This window comes from Plasmodium malariae, assembly GCF_900090045.1.
Source record: "Plasmodium malariae genome assembly, chromosome: 5".
Lineage (NCBI taxonomy): Eukaryota > Apicomplexa > Aconoidasida > Haemosporida > Plasmodiidae > Plasmodium > Plasmodium malariae.
In genome coordinates, this window is record NC_041779.1 from 200,658 (window position 1) to 227,505 (window position 26,848).

Genomic DNA, 26,848 nt, shown 5'->3' on the forward strand with positions numbered 1-26,848 from the left:
TATTCTTTAATAAATATATTTAATTAATACAACGTAGATGTAGTATTTATTTGTAGAAGTATTCATAATAAAAACTACTTAAATTATGTTTATCATTTTCCCCATTTAACTTTATATTATGTTTATTAAGAGCTTATGAAAAAATTATATTTACACATTTATTTAAAAAGTTGCTTATGTAGATTTTCAGTACAAGTTATATACAAAATTATCCTTTATATTGCACAATTTACAATATATATAATCACTTATATTATTATTTATTATTCACTTTATTGATAATATATAATATATTATCTGCTTCACACGTCCACTTTTCTCATGCTATAATAACAACTATTTACAATGATCTGTTTCGACAAATCAGCTATCTTTTTATTCTTTTTATTGCTTTAAATTATGAGTTACAAATATACTACTATATATAAAAAATATTTAATTTTGATAAACTTAAAATATTCAAATATTTTAATTCATTTTTATTTGCATTTTGATTAATTATATATAAATTAGGAAAACAAAGAATATAGAAATTTCTAATTTAACACTCCATATTTTTGACTACTTGTAATACTCTATATATTTTAATTAATAATCTTTTTTACAATGATTATATATCAATAGGGTATTATTATTTATGATAAGTTACAATGTAAGTTGCTATATCATAATCTTCTCTCTATTGGTATATATGTCCTAATTTATATATTTTTTTTCTTTTTTTTTGTTTTCTTTCTTTTTGTAGTATAATATTATACGGACATATGCTCTTGTTAAAATTATTATTCTTAATATAAACTTAATATATACTTTTCGTAAAAGATTACTCATGCGGCATGGTATGCTACATTTAGTTGTCTTCTACCTAAATTTGATTTTCTTTCTTCATATGTGTGTTGTGTTAATTCTAGTGTATCCATATAATCCAAATTACGCCTAATTGATTTATTCTTTAATACTTTAGTATTTATCCATGATACAATTGGAGTAAACTATTATTCAAATGATATATATAAGATGATTATAAATTAATTATTTCATAGTTACTTATTATTTATTTATCTATTAAACAAATATAAATAGAAGTAAATTATAATATTTAAATTTATAAATAATATTAATAATTACTTTATATAGGAATATTCCAATGAAGAAAATGCCAATAAATGGTAGGACAAAAAACAGGAGAATTTGAGATGAACTAAAGGTATATCCTTTAATTACATATTCTGGATCAATATTAGTAGTGCCATAACGGATTGAACCTTGATCTTCTGGGGACACTTCCATTATTTTACATGTCAAAGGAGATAACTTGTTTTCAAAACAACTAGGAATATATGATTTAAGTTGTACACAATATGATGCAAAATATGTTTTTGCACAGTTGTATATTTCATTATAAGTAGTTTCAGCTTTAACAAGATAAGTATTAAATTCACTGTCACACATATTATTATATTCTTTAAGTGTACTCTCAATGCTATCATGATCATTACAATAATCATACACAATCTTCATTTTTTCAAAATTCTCCTTACTAATACCTTTAAAAAAAGTACAATTGCATTTATAACGCTGATAAAGAACATTTGAAACATTACTAAGTATTTCAATAACTTCTGAAAATGATTTTTCCTCTATGTTACTTAATAATAATTCATTGCCTAACCAATAGTACAAAAAACGGCATTGTTCTTTACACTTAACGCCATCATCAGTAAAAGCTACATGACATAAAGTCTTCGTAAGCTTATCTTCAATACTTTTTATTTTTTCATAATTATTTAACCCAGCTCTTTTTTCTTTAAAGTTATTATTTTCATTAAACGGTGAGCAATAATCGAAATTTGACTCAAAATTTGTTCTATAATACACTTTTGATGGTAGTGATTCTATAAAAATTTTCTTAGAGTTAATAAAAAAAAAAAATAAAAAATTTGTAATTAGAGAAAACATATTCTCAGAATTATTTTATTAATGTAATTCACAAGAAAAATAATATTCCATTAAATATATATAAATAACAATTTAAAGTTATTAACCTGCAGAACACTGGACATTTTAAAATGTGTCTTCACTCTTGGAATATTCGAAATACAAAAATGAAAAATATTTTTAAAGTATATTTATTTATATAACATATATAAAAATACATAATATATTCATAATTTTCATAAATTTTATTAAAAACTTAAAAATGTGAAAATCTATTATTTACTAGAAATTGCTTTTAAACTTTTATAAAGGATAAATTATAATGATATAATTATTCTTATATAAATGTAATATTTAAATTTGTGATATAACCAGAAAAACAGATAATATTACAGAATGATAAAAAAAGAATAATAATATTTTAAAATTTTCGGACATATACAAATGACACATTATAATAACAAATCATAAATTTAACGTTTTGTTGAATATATATATACATAAAATATTTCATGTGGAAATAAATACAATTTTATCATTTAATATATTTGTAAATATATTATTGATTAAATAGTTTTTTTCATTATTAATATAAAAAATTTTTATTTAACAAATACAATTACTATGTACACATATATACAGTTATATTTTATTAATATATCCCTCTTAAAGTTTAATTCCTTGTAATATCATTGTAAATTTTAAAATTAGGAAAATATGAATTAAACGCAAATTCATGTTATATTATTCAGAAAATATTATATATTTAAATATTAATAGAATACTTAATAGAACAAATTTCAGTATATTAGTATTAAAAATTAATATAAAGTTATCTAATATGCATTTAACTCAATATATAAAGACTTATTTCTCCGATGTATACTATTTACCATGAATTCTTCACTATATTATGCGATCGGAATATTATGTTTTTATAATTTTTTAACGCTTGATTGTTAAACTTCTTTTCATAAATTTTTAAATAAAAATATTAATATATATACGATCATATTACTACTTATATTAAAGCTTATTCATTGATAATTTTATAAAGATAAAATAAATAATAAAAATTATACTATTATAATTATGTTTATCAATTTGAAGAAAATAATATCCTGTTACATATAATTTATTATTTAAAGATATATTTATTTAGATTACTCTTAACTTTTCATTGTTCTATGACATTTAAAAATATTGATATAAATGTATTTAACTTAAAATGAGAATAAAATCATTATTGTATAATTCGTAGCTCTCAAAAGAAATCTTATAATGCAAAAAATTCCATAAATATGTTAGTTACAAAAAAATATATTACATTTGTTACCTCCTTTCATTATAAAAAGTTTATTGCAATTTTTTGACATTATGAAACTTATGGAATTATAAATATATTTATTAAATTGTTCTTTATGTTTTGTATCGTACTAGGAAAAAAAGGAAAATTACCTTAACTTTGACTATCACAAGTATTGCACTGAATATATTATTTTTCGAAAACATTAATATATTAATTTTTATTAGCGCTATATTTAGTAATTTTATTTTTTTATTTATATAATAGAATAAGTAATCATTTTTATATTTCATCATTAAAATTATTAGTTACCCACAATGGTAATATGTTTAAATAAATTTTTAGAAATCCATTTTATTATGATGTATCTCTATGACACTTTTCATAACATATCTAATTATACATTATTCATTTCTTCATACAGTTATATATGTATACAGATTACTCTTAGGTGTTATAATTTTAATCATGATTTTTATTATTTTTAATCCATATTTATTAAAAAGCATAAATTACTCATACATAACTATTTATATTCTTAAGATTTCTCACTTTGTAAAACATTTATTTTCTTTTGTAAAATTAATGATTAACAGCTATCCATATTTTAGTCATAATTACAATAATAGGAATAAAAAAAAATTTTTAACTTAATATTACGTCTGCAAAATATTTCATTCATAAATCTTTTATTTAATAGGAGCTTTATTTTATTAAATGATTCTTTTTTTTTTTTTTTTTTTCTTTTGCTTATCTTAAATGCCTTATGCTCTCTGATGTGTACATTAGTAAATATAAGCTTATGTTTATGTAAAAATTTTTCTTATTATTTAAATTTGTTCATTATACACGATATAATTTTTTAATTTATTGAAAAAATATTCAAATTTTCTCATGTGCAATAATAATATACGTAAAACCTTGTTACGTTTATTATCTGTAAAAAAAGTATGGTTTATATAATAAAATATGTAATAAAACAAACAGAAAATAAGATTGTCATATTTTAATTATACATTGCTTTTCGTTATAGTAGGTAAAAAAAGAAAAAAAAAATCATTAAAATAATTTAAATAAAGTCAAAATATATAGTTTTACAATATTTAATATACTTATTTAATATTGAAAAAATAAAAAAAAATTTCTATTAATTTTTTTTCAGAAAAGAAAAAAAAAAATAAGTGGATTAGATAAGATATGAAAAAATCAAAATTTATTTAATCAAATTTATGTATTTTTAATTTAAGCAAATGAAAGTATAATATATAGAAAACATATACTAATATATACTCAGAAACTAAATAACTTTTACAATATTGAAAAATATTAACTCTAATTTTATACATATTTTTTTCGGTGTTTAGTATCATCGCGAAATTAAATTAATTTTTATATTAAATATTACACAAAAGGAATATGAAGAATGTAATGATTTATTATATAAAATGTATATTAATATACATTTAAAAAAAAATACTTATTATTTTACTTTTATGAACTATTATATCTTAATAAAATTAAATTTATAGTTATAAAAAAATTTATTAATTTGTATATATTTTTAAAAGTATTGTAAAAGCGAGATACATATATTTGTATAATGGTATTACAATATTATAACATGTAACTACATTCGATTGAAAACTATAGTTATTTAATGAAAAGATTAAAAATATATAAATTCTAAATTTCTTTTTCTCTAAAAATCTAAATATACATATATTTAGATAAATATTAATATATCTAAAATAATATTAATATTAATATTAATAAAAACAAATGTAAAATTAAGGTTAGTATAAAAACATTTCAGACAATTCTATAATTTCACAAATATTAATAGTATTCAAGTTATACAAAAGTAATGCAATGTCCAAATTTAAAATACAAATAAGGACGGTAGAAAAACATTTTCGAATATGAAATATTTCTTAATTTTTCCTTAAAAAAGTTTAGAAAGAAAACATATATATAATTTTATATTAATACATAATATAAAAGACATTTTTAAGAAAAACTATAAAAAAAATAATACCTTTATATAACATAAAATTTTCTTATTTTAATAAAATTATTTTAATATTATAATGTATTTAAACTTCTTAAAAAATTATACAGTGGTTAATAATGAAATATTAAATTTAAGCAAATATATATTACTAATAGTAGTAAAAATAAAATATATTGCAATAGAATTCTCCACATATATACTGTATTTTCCTATAGGAATATATTTTAATAAAATATAATAATACTTAGAATTATTAAAAAATTAAATATGTACTATTTATAAGATTACTAATAAAAAATGCTTTCATTATCCCTATATAGTTTTATATATGAACACTTTTCTCATTTCCACTAGGTCCTAAGTATCCTTTTACAAGGAAAAATATATTCTTGTGTAATTTCATTTACATCACATTAATTTTTAAAGTGTTTGTATGATAAATAAAATATATATTAATTTATTTTTTAATAATCTCCATTTAAATATAAAAGATTGACATTTAATAATTTTTATTTAATCATAATATATATTACCAAAGCAGTTACTTGCAAAATAATATACAATACACTTATATAATTGAAGCTTACATAGAAACATAGAATAATTTTTTAAATATATATGGTAAAAAATTAATTAAGCAAAAAAATATTTTGTATTTATGAATTATATATATAAAAATAATAATTTTTCTTATCATTTTATTTTTTTATAAAAATAAGCGTTACAAATATAAACGAATAGTAATTATCAGCAAAAGCTACGTATATTTTCACATATATTTAAAATTATATTTAGTTTTCAAATATTATAATTATATATATATATATAATAAGTATATATAAAAAAAATATCCGCATAATTATATGTTTTTAGAATATTTATATTTATTTTCATTAATTCCAATAACTTAGCTTTTAACAGACATATTTACATATATAAAATATTACAATTATAAAAAAATCAAAATTATATATATTATTATATTACCATATTTAACTCACCAAATTAATATTCTAATTATGTAAAATTAAAATAAATATATATAATTATATATAAAAATCCAATATAATATATATTTAATTCATTATTGTAAGAATGTATTAATACCACAATTAAGCAATATAATAAAATAATAAATGTGTTTTACCCTTCATTTAATGGTAAGGACATAAAATACATAAGTAAGGATACAATTAGAAATAATCAATGTTTAACCAGTGTATTTATTTATTATGTATATATATTTTTTGTCTTTTATACCGTAGAAAAGAAACTATAGTTCTCTTAAAATGGTTTTTACAATATATAAAAATACTCTGATACATTCATTTAAAACATATTTGGTATTATAAATATTAATAATGGTTTTAAGTAAAAAATAAAAAAAAAATATATATATTAATTAAAAATAATAGTTTAATATCGTCTTATTATTTACAAAAGTGAACACATTTTTTTTTTATTTCAAATTAATAATGATCTTATTCAAATTAAGTCAATAAATAATCATTTCAGAAGAGAATCACATGAAAGAAAAGGAAAAATTATTTTGTATTTCAAATATAATTTATAACTCTTGAATAAAATTATATGATCTATTCTATTACATATCAATTTTAAAGAACATGTATATATTTTTCATATGAAACTAATTAAACACTATATTATATATGTAATAAGACATATTTAATTATGCTAAACAATTACCTTAAAATACAGAATCAAAAATAGAATAACATACAAATTCTTTCAAAAATTAAGAATATTTCTTGTATGCAGTTATGTATCAAATATACTAGGTATATATAGATGTATCTAATAAATTTAAGCAATTATGCGTAAATTTATTATGTATTTCTCTAAATATGTTACAGTTATTACTTCATATTAAACACTATTTTACTTTGGGAAATATATTTTTTATTATTCGTTCATTTATTTTTTATAATTTTTATAAATATACCCTATCAAGTATACAATACATAATGCATAGAATACTGCTAAACATAGTGCTTCAATACTTTTTTCAAAAGATGTTCTAATACTACTAATTATTTGTGAAAAGAATGCCAAGAACAACAGTATGAAATGTAACTATATTCGTAATCCGCACTTTTGAAATACCATTTTTCCATGAGTCTTATCAGTATATGATTGATTTTTTCCAATATTTTCTATATAATTAAGATATTTGAATGTAATTCTTTCAAAATGGGATATTTATTTTTTCTCATGTACTAAATATTTATGTCTGTTAAATTGTTTATCGAATTTATTCTTGTATTATGAACTTCTATTTGATCGTTTGTTTCTTCTATTGTCCCACTTTCTATTTTTAGGTCTAACATTATATTTGTTCTCTTTATAACTAATTATCATATTTTTTTTCCATATAATATTTGAAACATTACTCTTTCCATTATGCGCTAACAATCGATAATTAGTTATATCTAATTTTTTATTAAGTTTGTACTATCAAACAATATTATAAAATGTAAACAAAAAAAAAAAAATATATACATATGTATATTTATCATTTATATTAATAATTACACTTTTCCTGCAATAAAAAAAGAATAAGAATAAACAAAATGAACATTAAAATAATGTCAAAACACTTAAATAATATTATAATATTACGTCACTTCTAGAATGATAAGTAAATGCTATAAGTATAAACACAACAATTTCAATAAAAAAGAGTGATATTATTTTTTGTTCTATTATAAAGATATTTAATATGATAATAGTTTTCTTCAAAAAAAAATTAATAATAATATAACACAATTTTAATGACAAACGAAAATGTAATTAGATTTTTAAATTTCCACTCATTATTCACTAATAAAATTTTTATTTATATATATATACTGATATATTAATATTATATTGTGTTTTATAAAATAGTAAAACGAAAAAAACTTTAAAATAGATTATAAAAGCTTTACATTAATGTGATATATGAAAACTAAACATTATTAACATAAATATAATTTGAATTCATTTGTAAATATACAAAATATATACTTTAATATATTGCACTAATTAAATAAATTTTTTTTATATATTCAAAAAAAAAAAAAAGAAAAAAAGATGATTTCTTAATATTACAAAATATGAAATTTATCTAAAAAATTAAATGTATGGAATATATATTTTGCTTTATATTATATAATTAAAGAATAATTTCCATTTTTTTTAAGATGCTTTCCTCTTATTAATGTTACTAACTTTATAAATGCTACTTTTTAGAACAAATGCTTATCATTGTTAAAAAATATTTGTTAACAAAACAGTATATAATAATAATCAAAAAAAAATATACCGTGCAAAATGTGTGTCATACTAATTATAAGATTTTCATACTATAGGATATTTTATATATTTAAAAAATCATTTTTATGTGATACTAAATAATATACCTAAAAATATATATTATTAAGGTAATCAAAATAAATATTCTTTTTTGTAGCATAAATTTTTAAAATGATAAATTTTAATAAATATCATTATTTGTAAAGGAACTTCTGCATACTAATAAAATTAATTCCCTTTCCAGTTTTGTAATTAAAAATGTGTATTTATAAGAAATATTAAAATAACAAAAAATAAAGGGAAAAAATAAAAGATAAATAGTAAAATTTCTGTTAAAATATTAAATATATTTATTTCAATTTAAAGGTATATCAAATGAAATATATTCAAAAAATAAGTATAATATAAAAGATATAATATTTACATAATAAATAAGCATAAGAATATGTTTTAATAAAATATATTATTTGGAAATATTTTTCTGATAATTTTTGAAAGAATGTATATTTTTTTATATATTCTTTTAAAAAAAAATAACATCAGGTACAAATTCTGATGATACAGAATAAACAATAAATATGAATAAATAATATATTGTTAAAAATAACTATAGAAAAAAAATATATAATTCCTTAATATTTTTATACTTTATGTAATCTTGGGTGTGACAATTATAAATATATAATACGTAAAAAAAAGTATTGTAATTACACAATATAGAACTACATATAACTTTTCACCTTAAGAAATATTGTTCTTCAGACTATACAGTTAAAAAAATTAAGATAATAGAGAAATATAAAATAGTATTTTTAAATTTCAAAAAAATAATTTTTTTTTCAAAATTAACTTTAATGTATTTTATTGTTTTAAAATATATATATTATTATCGTGAAAGCATGTATTGAGTTTCTTATTTAGTTTGTTTTAAGAATCTTTCGGAATTTGGTAATATCACATTTTCAAGTACAATTAATGTTTTTATATAAAATATGCGCTAAAACATTTTATATATTCACAATAATGTACATATAACTTATAAAATATATTACAAAAGTTAACTGTTTGTATGGAAAAATACCCTAAGACATAAATTTACATATAAAATTTTTCAAATTTAACAATATTCATTATTTCTAAATATATTTTTATGCCTTTTTTTTAAAAGTAAACATATATTTGTGTAAATTATTTACATTTTTCCCAATTTGAGAAGTCATATACAATAAGTATAATTTCCTACTAAAATATTTTATTCTTTCATTATTATGTATATATAGTATAAGTATATTTTTCTTTTATGTGTATATCTCAATAATCTTTAGCTACTTTCGCATAATATCTTTTATATATTTATTAAATTATATTATTATACATAATAATAACTCACGTTAATAAATAATATATAATAAATTCCAATTTCCACAATATAATTTTCATATTTTTACTAGCTATATAAAATTGTGCCTTCAAAAAATAAATTATTCATTTACATATTTAAGTTTCATAAAAAATAATATATTCTTTATATAATTTCATATATAATTTTCCAAGGAAATCAATGTTTCGCTCTTTTACAAAAAAGACATTTTAGATTTTTTTTCCATTTCTATAATTTAACATATAAATAATTTGTTTCACAGCATTAAAATGTTTCAATAATTCAAATGCATGTGTAGTCTCCGCGACTATGCTGAGAAATATAATTGATTATATAATATTCATGTAAATAGATATGTTACATTAAACAAAATAATTTTTTTATACAGTAGGAAAACTTTAAAAATTAATATCTCCCTCGTAAACATCATATGATTAATTTCAAAAGGGTATAGCTTTTAAGGTGTATTAACTACATGAATATATTCCATGTCAAAGTTATAAAGTTCTATTAAAATGCTCTTTTGTTAGTTTACTGTCACAAGATGCACATTCCTAAGCTACCGTGTATGAATTTATATTTTTATTTTCATTTAGTACATTAAAATTTATTGTAGTATATTTCATATTTCTTTTCTCCTAGAACTATAAATTATTTTAAGGAAAAATAGGAATTGTCTACACAATCCCTGTAATATGTTACTGCAACAAATTACTGTTATAATAGTGTTGTACATACAAATATCCAATTTATTTAATAATAGTTTATATCATTTTCACTTTGATTCGATCTACAATAAGAAAAAATAATAATACAGATATGAACAAAATGCCCCAATAGAAAAAAATAGTTCTGTAGCATCTATAAAAGATCAAACATATACAGATAATAGCAGGTATTATATTACATATACTGTACAAAATTATAATTTAGAAATGTTCAATAATATATATCATTGTACATATAAAGTAGAATCCTGAACATTTTAAATGAAAGGTATATTAAAAAGAATAAAAAAAAAAAGTTAGCATTATTTTTTTTAATAACACTACAAATATAATACTCGTATGGTTCTAATGGAGCTATAAAATGTTTATATATAAAGACCCACGTATGAAGTCTGAAAAGATAATAAAACAAAAAAAAATATAAAACAGAAAGAGAAATATTTTATGCAAAATTATAAGAGAAACTCAGATTTATAAAAAATAATTAATTTATATTGGATAACTAATGATCATATTACTATTCAACGCGAACATAGTATAAATAATATTTATTAAATGGAAATAATACATATAATATATATAAATTGATAAGTAACTAAAGGAAAATATTAATAATTGAATAATTATAAGTAACGCTTTACCAGTTTTGGATAAACAGAATAATAATTAATTTAATTAAACATTAATATTACTGAGAATGTTTCATATATGAATTCAAGATTAATACATAAATAATATTTTTTATACTAACAAAATTAAATTATTAATAATTCTATATATTAGAAACTTCAAAATTTGAAAGTTCCATGTCAGAACAATATCATTTTATAAAGAATAAGTTTACACAAAATGATCTTATTTAATTCAATAAGATAAAATGTTACTAAATATAAAAATATAAAAATAAAATCACATCTTCTACATTACAATAATCTACATAAATGTAATTTATTGATTTATTTATGAAAATATAATGGAAAAAAGTTCCTTTTACAATATGATACGACTATATATTTATCCGCATAACTAATAGAATATTAGTAAATTAAGACATATTTATCATCAAAATAAAAATTATTGTTCTATTTTTTAGATATATTATTATTTAGTATTGTTTACTCTATAATAATATGTTAATAATTTTAACCATTAGATTGAATAATATAAACTATAAATTTAAATACATAAATAACTTCTTATAATAATATATGTCACAGTTTTTACATTGTGTTTTTGTATATATAAAATAAGGAAAAATTATAATTTGTTATTTTAATAATAACATTACCCTAAATGAATTTACCTTTATGTATTTTCCAGGCTTCGTGATTTAGTACTTTTTATTGATAGAGCATTTGAATTAGTTTATATTATGTTAATATTTTACATAAAAATGTAACTATTATTATATTAAATATTATCTTTTTAAATAAAAAAGCAAATAGTATATTCATAATATTATGAAGGAAACCTCATTAGTACAAATAAATTGTTATTATTTTTGTATTAACTTTAAATAAAAAAAAAATAATAATAACATATAAATTACAGAATTATATAAAAATTAGGAAAAATTATTAAAAAAGATAATTAAAAATACTTTAACAAAGAAAAAAATATATTTTAATATATTTATAAAATAATAAAAAAAAACATTTTTACGAACATTTTCTAACTCATTTTATGCAGTTTTTTTCAAATGCCTTCAAATATTTCAGAAAATCATATTTTTTTTTTGTTGCTACATATTAATGCACAAATATGTGTTCATTACATAAATTATGTTTACGTATATCTACATAATATATTCAAAAGCAAAATTATAAATAAAAGATATTTTAAAACATGATAAATTATTTTTATGTATAATCCGTTGTATATTGTAATTAAGTAACATATTTAAAAAAAAAAATGGAATAGTATATAAGATTTTAAAGTAAAAAGAGTAAAATAATGAATAAATATATTTTATATAAATAAATTAAAGTATAAAAAAAAAAATATTAAAATATAATTCATCAACATAAATGATTTATTAAATATAAACTTAATAATGTAATTTTATATGTTAAGTAACTTGTTGCAAAATTTTATTATTATTATATTAATTTTTAATTCTCATATCACTATATATCTCTTATTTAGTTTCATATGAAACATTAAAATAAGTAATACTGTATGTACAATATAAAATAATAGCCTATGTTGTTAGTTATAAGTTTAAATTGTTCTTCATTTCCATTTAGTTATTCAAGCCTTAACCATATTATAAATAATTCATGTATTCTTTATTATGCATAATAAATAAATAATTACTACTATTAAAAAGATATCTTTACATAACTAAAGGTAGAAAAAACTAAAAAAATATATAATATATTTTTAATCTACCTATTAGAATACATCTATCAAAAATTACAGAAAAATTATTAAAAAGTGTCAATATTTTATGTTTTATCTAATTTAATAAATTATTGCTTTTATGTTCATTTATTATGTTATTATTCATTATTTTAATGATATAGTTTATTTTAAATTTTTTTAATTCTATTCTATAAATAAGTTTGTTACAATTATTTCTTAATATTTTTCCATATATTCTACAAGTATCCAAATATTTTTTCATTAACTAACAAAACTAAAAATACTTTAATTAAATAAAATTTTATCCAAATGCAAGGATTCATATCTAAAAGTGATAATTGATACCTAATAAAGAAAATAAATGCATAATGAATTATACCATATTAAGAATAAGCTATGGAATAATATATAGAACAAATATTGAATTATTAAGTATCAGATATAAATATAATATTCAGATCCACATGTGCATTTTAATGATAAGATCATTTCAAAATTATAGCAACAATTTAGTTTAATTTGTATATTATTAACTCTCATTCGTATATACAACTCAGTAAATATAAAAAAACTTTTAACAAAATAATTAAAACTATAAAATGGCCTATATCAATAATAAATAAAAAGATAAAACAAAAAAAAAAAAATAAAAAAGTACTATCTGTATTAATAATGATTTGGTTTATGGATTATTTATTGCAGGAAAAACGAAAGAAAAATAGGGATTATTTACGTTAATATAGATAATAATATCTATTTATATATGAGTTTGTAATAAGAAAAAATAAAAAACGTCAATATACAACTTAATGTAATTTCTACAGAATAACATTTATATTACATATTGATGTAACTTATATGTATATCTTTCATGTTAATATCTTGGCTTTTCTTTCATAAAGTGAATATTATTTTTACATTGTAATATTTATATAACTGTGAATTAATAATAAAATATGGTTATGATTTATCTCTAGTTGTGATATATATTCTTAATGTAAAAGAAGATAAGAGACGTACAAAATAAATAGAAATGTATTCAATTAATTTATAATTCATATATAAATTCTTATGTTAATGATAATTTTATAATTTCTTTTTAATAAGATATATTCATTTAAAATTTCACTATCGGTAAATAAAAATAAATTAATCTGTATTTTTTTTTCAAATTGTTATTTATAACGAACTATAGTATTAATATAGAACCATCATGGATAGTTGTTTTTCCTCGGTAAGATTTAATGTTTTCTAATACGTTTAAGTATTCAGATAATTTATTTTTTTCATAACAATGTGTTAATAAAACTATCTCAAAAAATAATAATTAAATAAGTAATGATAATAATAATAATACGTTTTAATACAGAATTATGATTCTCTAGGTTCGCTTTCCTCGAAGTCTCTCGAATATCATATTTTAAATATATTAAAAATCAAATAATACAGAAAACCAGCACCTTACGTAGTGAGAACAATAAAGCTAAATTTAGAGAAAAATGTCAAGACTTGGCTAATTATCTAATTCAGAACAATAATCCACCACGATATTATGAACAATATAAAGTGACGTGGAAAGGAGCACTAAATTTTTGGTTAAAAGTTTACTATAGAGATCTAAATAAATATGGAGGTTGCCCTTTGATTTTAGAGGAAAAAGATAAAACTATTTTAAATTTAAAATATGAAGAAGTAGATTTCTGTGATAAAAAAAAAAAAGATTTGGAAGAAATAAAACAATTAAGTGGAAAATCAAAGGGTACTGATATATACATAAGTAAATGTAATGCATATAATGAGTGGATTGAACAGAAGTGGAAGCATTTTGAGCAGAAGCAAAACCTTTTTGAAACATGCTATAAAAAAACAAGCCTAAAGAAGAAAAAAAAAGGAAGTTCAGATTTTATATGCGACTTAATGAATCCCCAAACATTCCAAAAAATACCAGACTGCCCATCTCCCAATACATTATCATCTCTTAATGTTGAAGCTAAAAAAGCAGAAAAAGTCTTAGAAACAAAGGATAAAGAAAAACAAGAAGATTCAAAAGAATCAAATGATCCACCTGAACTAGCCAGTCCAGCTAAATCTGAAGAAATAGATCAAGATACAAATCATAATCAACATGAACAGACAAATCAACAAGTACCCTCAACTCAACACGATCTACAAATACAAGAACGGTTATCATCACCTGAACCTCCACCTGAGGAAGACAAAGCTGATTTTCAAAGTTCTTCACAGTCTAAAACACTAACACTTCCCAAACCTTCCAAGTCATCCCTAGAAGTATCAGGTGAATCTCTATCACCTTCTCCAGTTCCACTAGTCACAAAACCAGACAATGCTCCCCAAGCGACTTTATCTTCTACAATATCATCTTCCCAATCAAGTCCTTTAGTTTCCCCTATGCCTTCTGTAACTTTAGGTAAACGTAATGCTACTTATTTTTCTATTTTATAAATAACTACATAAAATAATATATATATTTAAAAACCATTATAGGTACATTAACAAAAACATCTACCATAAACATATCATCTATACTATTAAGTTTCATAATTATTATTGTATTTTCTGTTTTTATTAAAGTAAAATAAAAAATAAGCATTAAAATTATGATAACCATTTGATTATTGTAATATACTATTTAAAAATGTTTAATTTTTATACTTCAGTATACATTATTAGGGATTCTAAAAAAAAAAAAAAGAATAAAAAAAAGACAAGTAAAATTCCTAAGAATACTGCTACCTTCACTCTCTAACAGAAGTGAGCATCTAACACAAGGTCATTTAGAACACCCAGAATATGATGCCGAAGAAATCATAAAAAACATAAATATATATGAATGTAACACGATAAAAAAGGTAAATGCGTTAAATCGAAAAAATGAAAGGACTAAAACTATTATAGAAGTACATTTGGAAGTACTCAAAGAATACAGAAAAGAAGAATGGGAATACAGAAAAGGAGAATTTTTAGACATATGCCTAGAAGTGCTCACAAAAGAGGGGCATCGAACTAATCCTAGTTTAACAAATGAAGAACTAACAATAGAAAGTATTAAAAATAGCAATGACACTGTAAAAAATAAAATCTTATGGATTAAATGGATAGAAAGACATAAAAATATTTCTGAAAAATTGAAAAAAGTGGAATGGTTTAATAATTTGAAAAATGAATGGAAAAAAGAAAAATCTTACATAAAAGAAATGAAAGAATTAAAAAACGAATCATCGAATGAAAATCATAATATTCTACTCCTGGAAAGAGAGAAAGACATATGGAGGAAGTGGATATCAAAGAAGAGAAAGTTTATAGAACAATATTTTGAACAAGACTGGTTTAAAGAATTAGCAGAGGAATACCAAAATATGCTAGATGAATACACAAATGAAGAAAAAGTAAATGATGAGTTACCAAAAAATATAGAAAAAATGGAGCACAGAGAAAATTATGAAGAATTATATAAGTATATAAGAACAAAATTACTATCAAAATTTTGTATACTTGCATATATGGCAATATTAGAAGAATGCAAAAAAGAAGATTATATAGAAAATAGAGAATTACATTTAGATAGTTCCATAAATGATTGGAAAAATGAAGAAAATTCAGAAAAAAAAATAAAAATTACAGATAACTTCATTGAAAAGAATAATAACGTTTATGAAAATAGTAAAAATAAGGAAATTCATAATAATATAGGGGAAAATCTTTTAGGGGAAAAGCTGGAAGATTGGATAGGAGAAGATGAATCATATGTAAATTCCATATAACCTATTAATAACAATGATAAATATGATTATATTGCAGAATATTTCATCCTAAAAATTTATGTGAATATATTAAAATGTTGATCAATCTAAATCTTATGGTATCTATAAAACAATCTTATTAAATTTTGCTATACCAAAAGGAAATAAACGAAAAGCAGAATGTGAAGTAGCAAATAATATAAAAAAGAAAATAAGGAGTGAAACATAAAGTACGAAATTCAATATCCTTAAAAATATTCCAATGACATATAACTTTATTTTATCTGTAAAGATATATTTATTAATGTTATAGAAGAGTTGATTCAATAAAAGGAGTTAATATATACATAAATATACAAAAAAATTATAATATATTAAATGTAAGCACATCTATTAATGAGATTTAAAGCAATGTTCTTTTTCTTTTTTCCTAAATAAATAATTTCTTACAGCAGTACATTAAAATATATGATGAAATGTATAACTTATATTTTTAAAATATATGCATTTTTTATATATATTAGAATAATGCATATTACTATATTGGAATTCAGTTTCTAACAATGATACAGTTTTAACGTAGATTAGGACCATATATAAGCATTCTAATATGTATATATTATATCATTTTTTAATTTTTTCCCTGTTTTTCTATATAATTAATCTGTCCAAACGTATTCTTATTACTGAAATTTTAAAATTTTACAACAATATAATATTATGTATTTCTTAAAAAGAATTAGTTTTTATTACATTTAACAATAATAACATTTATATTACACTACGATAAAATAAAAAATTTTCACAATTTTTTTATAATTTTATTATCCTCATATTATGATGCAAAGCTACGCATTATGCTTGATGCCACTTAATGATACAAACAATCATATATAAATATTAATCAATTTTTTATTGACTTAAATGAAATTTTAAAAATATAGTTACTCTTTTATTAATAAGTAATATGGAATAATGGACATTTAAAAAATAAATACATAATCCAGATATATAACACATATAACAATAGTAAATAACGTTCTTTATTTTAGATACTTTATATATGCAAAAATTAAAAAGAAAGAAAAATAATTATGTTTTCCATATTTTCGTTAACTATTTTTGATATCTATGATATTCTGTTACCTAAGAAGATAGATTATAATATTATGGATTACTTAAAAACAATTAATATTGTTGCTAAATTAATTTAAAAAAACATTTATAAAAAAGGTTACAGTTTTAATATATATAATTCCATATTTATAAATTCAAATATATATGTAATATTTTTTTTAAACGTTGTAGATGCACAATTTTTTATCATATACAGATCATGTGAACATTTATTAATTCCTTACTTGTTATATTTACAATGTATCATGAATAAAAATATTCATATAGTTAAATAAATCTTTTCACATAGTTAACATAGTACTTCATAAATTATAAACACAATTCAAAAATTAAGCAACTTTCATATGTTAAATCTTATCCACATCAATGTATTATAATATATCCCCCAAATTAAGGGTCATTTTTTGGCTTTAGGGAATGAACTGTAAACTGCTAATTAATAATTAACTTAACTATAAATATAAATTCTTTTAAAATAATTAACAACTTTATCGTTAGTAAAATTCATGAAAACGTTTTTTACATAAAAAGTAATTCTATTATTTTAGAAATATAAAAATAATTTATTAATATATAAATATGTTGTCTATTTATAAGGAAGTACTCAAACACTCATAATATTCAAAGAAAAAATATTATGAGGTTATGTATTGTTGATTTTTAAATATAAATGATACTTTTTTAAAATTTATATATATGCATAGTTAAAATTTATACTAAATTTATTTATTAAAAAATAAGAATATAATTATAACTCTGATTTTATTATATATTCAATAAATTTGTATAATAAAATAAAATAAGCAAAATACTTTATAAACACAAAATTGTACAGAATTCTTCATTTAAATAAATAAACAAAAAAAATTTTACAAACCTTTACTTATAAATGTATAAATGAAAAACATAAATAAAGGTAGTTATATATGATTATTATAAACTTAATATATACAATGAAAATTTAAATTGTTCTTTATTTATTCTTTATATAGCGAAATATTTTATAAAAGCGAAATATATTTATATATTCTAAGATATATAATTAAATCATAACACATGAATTTATCGTCGAAGAAAAAAAACTAATGGCCTTTAACATTATACAGTAAAAATAATATATATAAGTAGAACGAGTCTTTGCTTTATTATTCATAATCCCATTTCATGTTTTTTAGTTCGTAATCTTGATACAATTGTTGTAATGTATTATTTAAATAAATTTATTTTTCCGTATTTTTACAATTATTTTCTTAATATCTAACGTTATATAAGTACTAGTTTGATGTTAAAGAACTATGATTGTGTCAATTTATTATGTATGTATGATGCTTAATAGTATTTTTGACATAAATAAATTTTTAATTCCTAATTTTTCATCTTTATTTCTTAAGTTTTAATTCTTAATTTTTTATTTTTTACTTATTTTTAACTTTTTTTTTTTTTTTCTTTTAATTATATTTTATATTTTAATTACAAGTATTTTAGAAAAAATTTTTTTTTTTAATTTTTTTATAATATTATTTCATATATTTGCATTATTGTCACTTTTTGAATTAATTTTCATTTATTGTATTAGTGAAAATTCTGGCTTAATGTGAAAGCCATATAACATAACAACTATACAATAAAATTATTTTCTTTTAAAATATTTAAAAAAAAAATAGAACAGCAGTTTATATTACATAACGCAACAATAAAATTATCTTCTTTTAAAAATAATATAGTTTATATGGCTATTAAGCGTATTTCCTTAAAATATGTAAGTTTATGCATATGTTACATGTATATTAATAAATATTTTATTTTATTATATATTTATTTTGTTCTAATCGTTGTGCTTTTAGAAAATTACATAAAAAAAGAAATTTAATATATAAGACTTTAGCTGATTTAGCCAAATTATTTTCATTATTTTAATTATAACAGTTTGACTTAAAATGATACATTATTTAAGTTGAACTTTATATACGTATTATTTTATGAAATTTTATTACATTTATCCATTTTTATAAGCATTTTAAAAAAATATTTTATTAATATTTCATAGAAAATATATAAATATAAACAAATTTTTAGAACTATAGTATTCACAGAATGTATAATTGCAGTTATTACATATAATTACATGTCTTTAATATACATTAAAATATTCTTCTGTTTATATTATTATTTAAATACATATATACACCAAAAATTTACTAATATATTTTTATTTAATATATTTATTCCCTTTTTACCTATGAATATATGTAATAGTTACCATTAATTTAAGAAAACCAAAAAGCTTTATATTTTAATGTGACAAAAAAATATTAAGAAAAATTATTACAAATCTTTTATTCATTATAATTTAATATTATATAATGATAAAAATTCCAGTATTGCAAAAGATCTAGAACCCATAAATAAGTTCTTCATAATGGTACAAGCAAACAAGTTTTTCTATTTCACTCTATTAATTTGGTTAGTCCAGTATTCCTATGAGGTAAAATATTTTTTATATTCAATAATTTCTATACAGTTTTTGTAATCTCACATTTTCATTATATAATTAATATTTTATTTATATTGTAATACTTTTATCCTTCTAAATATAAAATATATACCACAATTTTTAGGTAGCTACATCTAGCACATCATGGAATAAGATAATCAAACTAAATAATATATCAGATGTAAGGGTAAGTAGATTATTATACGGAGAAACAGATCTATATGATCAACAGAGATATCAATCCTTAAAAGAAAAAGCAAAGCATATAGAAAAGGAAGATGAATATATTTTTGGAAAAAGACTAAACAAATTATTACAAAGTGATGGTATAAAGGAACAGTTTAAAAAAAATATGTATAATGAAGAGCTTCAAAAAACATCTGATTCATTAAATTTTAAGGATAATTCGAATAATTCTTATGATTCTTTAACATCTATTGATTACCTTGAAGATGTTCATGATGAAATAAAAGGAGAACCAATTCGAATGAAATGGTATAAGTCAAAAGAAAAAAGTGTGTCACCATTAACAAGTAATCATCACAAAATAGTATATCCACCATATAAAAGAGGAAAACAAAAAATTTTATATCCTGAATATAAAAAAACAAATAAATTTATAGGTAAATATGATAAACGTATTACTAAAAAAATGATTAATATTTTTACTACAATTATTCTATTCAGCTCTGTCACCATATTAGTAATCCTGAATTATCGATCTCCTCAAGCTGTTCTAGCATCATGCGCTTTATTGGCGTTATCCATATTATATTTACATTTTAAAGGATTTAAAAAATTTAGCAAGAGTTCTAATATTTATAATATACATAATAGATTTTCTCGGCCCTTATAAGGATCATATGAAAAACTGGTTCTTAGAAATATTTAATTTTAATTCAATTTTTTTAATATACATATAATATTATATGTTTAAGAATATATATATACATATATGAACTTCAACGTTTTATGTAATACACAAATAGTATTCAACTTTTATCTAAAAAAAATTCCTATAATATTATTCTTGTTAACCCTAACTTAAATATATCATTTATGTTTTTAGTGTTTCATCATACAATTAATTTTTTTTATATGTGATAAGATAAAAAATATTGTTAAATTAATTTTTTTTTATTTTACATATATATTTATATGTGTTTAAGAAAGTTCTCTTTATATCTAGGTTTTATTTATATACCCAAAATATTTCTAGACATTTTTTTTTAATATGTTTTTATTTATTCGATATTTTTTTGTTTTTTTAGTTGTATTTAAATATACATACACACTTTAAAATATATAATATTATTAATATTTATAATTGTCATCTTAATGTGTATTGAACTAATGAATCTGTAAACATGTTTGTAACATGTTAATTAGGATAATTTTGTTAACAGAAGAATAGAAGTACACTTAAAGTGATTTTATTAAAAATAAGAATTAATTTCGTAATCATTTTTACTTAATAGAAATATTGTTTATACTTAAATTTCAATTTTGTCACATGACTTTTTTGGATCTTTGGGAATATAAATATAACATAAAATTACTCTTTTCATATTATAAAAAAAACATTATATCATTTTCATTTATTAACTATCCATATATAAATAAATTCCCTTATTATTTTATTATTATTTTTTTAAATATATCCTACTTTTCTTTATACCCTTATTAAAATTATTCATTTTGAAAATATCATGTGCTTAAAAAAATTTTATCTCAGTAAAAAATAATAGAATGATTACTAAATATATAAAATGTAAAATGAAATATGGTTTATTATCATAGTTAATATGTGAAAAACCATACAGGTGTAGTAATAAATAGATATTATTGATTATGTAATTTTTCCTTTACTTTTTCTCATAAGTAACAACTAATTTCGTATATATAAAGTTTTAACTTAAGATAAAAAAAACTTATTAATAAGTAATATATATGAGATAATACTAAAACAACAAATGTATATTTTTTTTATAATGTAATTATGCTATATTAGTTCAACTTCCATTTTTTTATGCTAAATTCTCACTTTACATAAGTTTTATGCAGGATAATTAATAATTAAATTAAATTATATCTGAATTAATATATAAAAGGAATAACTTAACTATGCAGTAAATCCTTAATTGAATGACGTATAATATTCCACTTGTATGTAATGATTTTATATATTTTAATATAATAAATTCTTTCTTTTTCTTTTATTATTATTACTATTATATTAATATATTATAAAAATATATATATTTATAATTATTTACAGAAAATAAGATAAAAACAAAAAATAAAATTCATTCAAAATGCATAGTATATTTCTTTAATTACAAAAGAAATAGTAAAAATATATAAGTACTCTTATTCCATTCTAAAATTTTAATAAAAATAATAAATCACTAGTTTTTATACTATTTTATAGATATTATGAAGTATTAGTAAATGGTAAAAATTTATTTTTATTAAAGTGTCATGACTTGAAAAATAATATTACATATGTTTAAAACGATACTAAATCTGTATTTATTGTATAAAAAAATGTCCTTATAGTTTTATTTTCTTCGTTTAATATTTTTTCAATAATAATATTTAAATAAACGACATCAACGGATAATAATATATAATTTCTATAAATTTTAGATTATTAATTAGAAGTAATTAACTAATATGTTTTATCTATTTTATAATAAATAATGTAAATTAAATAACTAAATTTTATATTTTATATACTTTAAATAAAATATCAAAATTTTCAGATTCTACAGTTTTGGGCATCTTTTAAATTTATTTTATTTTTCCTTCTTTTATTGTGACACTATATCTTGAATTACTTCTAAATGGAAAAACAAGTTTATATGTATTATATATATTTTATATTTATTAAACAGTTTCAATTAAATTATTTTAATTAATTTGGTTTTCATAAGTAAATTTAATAATAAATAATATGTCATAAACTATTTTTAAATTTTCAATTTCACTTCCTATAAATTAATGTTAACTAAATAGGCATAAAATAATAAAAATTTCATAAAAGTAATATAAAAATGAAATTTTTTAAAACAAATTATTTTAAATAGTACAATAGCACCTTTTATAATTAATAGTTTAAAAAATTAATAAACCTTTTTTTTTTACAAAATTTAATATAACATTAAAAACTTATTTCAATGGAAAAAAAAAACAGGTTTTCAAGTATAATTAAAATTTTTACATTTGTCCTTCTATTTTGCACATCCCATTGCTATAACCAAAAAGTATATAAATTAAGAACATTTTTTTTATTTTCTTATTATTTTCACAGTTTTTTCATATTTTATCTTATGTTATTTTAAAAATATAACGTTCTATACTATTCATATATTTATATGAATTAAATATATATGTAGTTTTCTCTTTTTTAGAGTACTTATATTAAATCGTTAGAAGGAAAAGTAAACTTAGAAAATACATTAACTATTAGAGCTATACGATTATTGTTATCAGAAAATAAATTAAAAGAGAACAACTTCACAGAGATAAATTTAAAACAGCGTAGACAAAATAATGAAAAAGTTGAAACATTAGTAGGGGAATTAGAAAGTACGTATGAAAAAAATTCAGATAATCAAGGTAAGGTCAATATACTTAAAAAACTAGACGAATACCTAGAGGAAAAAATATTCAATTCTTTAACTTATATATATAGTTATTTTAATAAAAATGAAAAGGCCAGAAAAAAAGAAAATTTTAAGGGAGTACTTAAGTATATAATTTTATTGAATCTCCCATCTGCATTAGTTTCTTTACTTGGATTTCTCTTTTATATAGGAAAAGATAATACATTATTACTTTCCTTGGGCACTGCAGCTTGTATTGTTATAAATTTACTTATGATGATATATGTTTTTTTGAAAAATTTAAAATATAAGGCTATACAAGCAGGTTACAAAAATCCTTCTTTTAAAGTATATATTGGTTTCATAAAAAAAATTTTTAAATTATAATAAATTGAAGTAAATTTTATTACATATTTAAAAATATACTGATGAATAGTTGATTTATTATATTTAAGATATATCTTATGATTCATATTTTTATACACAATAATAAAAATAATTATTAATAATATCTATAAACATTTTCCTTTTCCATTTTTATTTTGTATTTTCCTTTCTAGTTAATTTAATAAATCTACTTTTAATATATATACATTATAAATATTGCTTTTAATAAACAAATATTAAATATTAATATATTGTTATTTTAACGGAGTTTATTTTCTTTATCAACAGCTCCAGTTTAAATATATTCTTAACATCCTTTTGTATATTTTTGTTAAATCTACGCATAAACATGTATTGTAAAATTAAAATAGGAAAGTGTTTTCCATATATTTTCATTGATTTAATGAGTTGTTTATTATTTTGACCATAAACTTTTTTATTTTGTTTTTTTTATTTTTTATCTAGATCCAAATACTTATTATTTCAAGCGATATTTATAAAAAAGGATCAGTACGTCAAATTAAATATAAATATGTATTTTTCTAAATTTTGTAATACACTATTAATATGTTTTTTTTTTAATTGATATTTTTATTTTTTTTCTATTAATAAAAAAATATTCCTCAAAAAAATTATTATGAGAAATATATTAAAAACAATTTTCTAAAAAAAATGTGATTACTAGTGGTTTAATATTTTCAACACGCTTCTAAAGTAAAATTATAAATGTAAACAAAAAAAACTATATTTTCACTTACAAATAATTAATTTTTACTACTTTATTAAATCGTACATTCAAAAAATTTATAATAATATAATATAAATCTAGTTATTTTATTATTATTATATCGACTTAAAATACCATATAAATTTAAAGCTCATAAACGTTAAATAAACTCATTTAATAAAAAAATACAAGGTATATACATTAGTATATTAATGTGGCGCACGAACGTGTTATAGAGCTAAGTTTAATATGATAATATTAAATTTCTTATTCTTTTGTTCCTTTTTTTAGTTTTTCGAATACTAGGTTTTTTTAAAAATTAGAATTATAATATTAAACTAAATGAAAAAAAATTTAAATTAATATATAATTTCTATCAATAATTCTAAGTTACAACAGTCAATAAAGCATTAGTGCATTATATGTATAAGTTATTCACATTGATTTCTTAATTTATTAAAAGAAGTATTTTATATTTTATGGTACTAGATACTAAGTAATTCATTACATTTTCTTACACAATTGATGTTATTACACTTAAATTATTACTAAGATGCATAAATATATATAGAGTGTTTACTTTTTTGATCCCCACAAAATATAAAAAAAGAATCGACTTCATATAAGGATTTTCAATTATACAACATTAATATGATGTGTGATGAATATTTTTAGTTAACAAAAAATTTAAATTGTTCCATAATAGTTCTTTTTTAAAAACATGCGTTCATTTATATGCAGATATGTTAATGTAAAATATAATAATTAACAGAAAAAGTTATGTTGCCTTTTTAACACTATAAATGTATTATATGTGGAATTGTTAGAATGTTCCAAAATATACTTTAAAATATTTCATATATATATACGTTTTAAACAAAATTAATGAAATATATATTTTTTTGCATAAATGTATTTTATTGTGTAAATTTCATTATATAAATATATAAAATATATGATATGAAACTTGTACTAAGTAAAAATATAAAATAAAATTTCAATCATGATATATATTTTTGCTTATTATAAATTAATATGTACGAGATCCTTACGCATGTATATTATATTATGATTAAAAATGTGCTATATAAAGTATAATTTTTTCTTTTAGAGAAAATAATTTTTATTTATAATATCTTAAATTATAAAAATACACATATAACTATAAAAGAATAATTTCCTATATGCATATAATATATACATAATATTAAACATTTAATAGCATAATGTAATATAAAATATTGAATGAAACATAAATATAAATTACAGAATATATATATATATATATATATATATATATATATGTAAATTTTCTTTATTTTATATATTTTAGTAATTCTTATTAAATTGAATTAATAGCACATTTCATGTAAGTAAAATATTAAATGTACACAGAGCAATTTTAATTACAAGAATTTATGATCCTGGAAATTAATAAAGTATTCTAAATAATTCATTCTTAAAAACAATAATTTTTTATTATATATTCATATTTTCTCATTTAAAATTTCGAATATATAAACAAATATTATAAATGTTTCTATGCAAAATACGTATTATTATACATTAATCATAATATCATCTACAATAAAAATTAAATTATTATTCTTTTTACAGAATCCTCAAGAAAATATGCTATTTTTGTTTTATAAAATACATAAAAAGTTATTCACAATAAATATAAAAAAAAT

At 18.7% G+C, this 26,848-nt stretch overlaps 4 protein-coding genes across 4 annotated transcripts; 3 read left to right on the top strand and 1 right to left on the bottom strand.

Annotated features, from left to right (window-relative positions):
* Window positions 1–827: 827 nt before the first annotated feature.
* PmUG01_05013500 (PIR protein) lies at window positions 828–2,063 on the bottom strand (the record flags this gene model as incomplete). The annotated part of the gene is made up of 3 exons (XM_029003337.1): window positions 828–992; window positions 1,129–1,908; window positions 2,046–2,063. The coding sequence occupies 3 exons, from the start codon at window positions 2,061–2,063 to the stop codon at window positions 828–830; spliced, it is 963 nt and encodes a 320-aa protein (XP_028860293.1).
* A 12,193-nt stretch (window positions 2,064–14,256) lies between these two features.
* On the top strand, window positions 14,257–16,825 carry PmUG01_05013600 (STP1 protein; the record flags this gene model as incomplete). The annotated part of the gene is made up of 3 exons (XM_029003338.1): window positions 14,257–14,277; window positions 14,493–15,461; window positions 15,722–16,825. The coding sequence occupies 3 exons, from the start codon at window positions 14,257–14,259 to the stop codon at window positions 16,823–16,825; spliced, it is 2,094 nt and encodes a 697-aa protein (XP_028860294.1).
* Window positions 16,826–20,360: 3,535 nt separating this feature from the next.
* Window positions 20,361–21,291, top strand: PmUG01_05013700 (Plasmodium exported protein, unknown function; the record flags this gene model as incomplete). Its single annotated transcript, XM_029003339.1, has 2 exons — window positions 20,361–20,426; window positions 20,560–21,291. 2 exons carry the CDS (start codon window positions 20,361–20,363, stop codon window positions 21,289–21,291), a joined length of 798 nt encoding a protein of 265 aa, XP_028860295.1.
* A 2,323-nt stretch (window positions 21,292–23,614) lies between these two features.
* PmUG01_05013750 (Plasmodium exported protein, unknown function) lies at window positions 23,615–24,430 on the top strand (the record flags this gene model as incomplete). The annotated part of the gene is made up of 2 exons (XM_029003340.1): window positions 23,615–23,701; window positions 23,849–24,430. The coding sequence occupies 2 exons, from the start codon at window positions 23,615–23,617 to the stop codon at window positions 24,428–24,430; spliced, it is 669 nt and encodes a 222-aa protein (XP_028860296.1).
* Window positions 24,431–26,848: the final 2,418 nt, after the last annotated feature.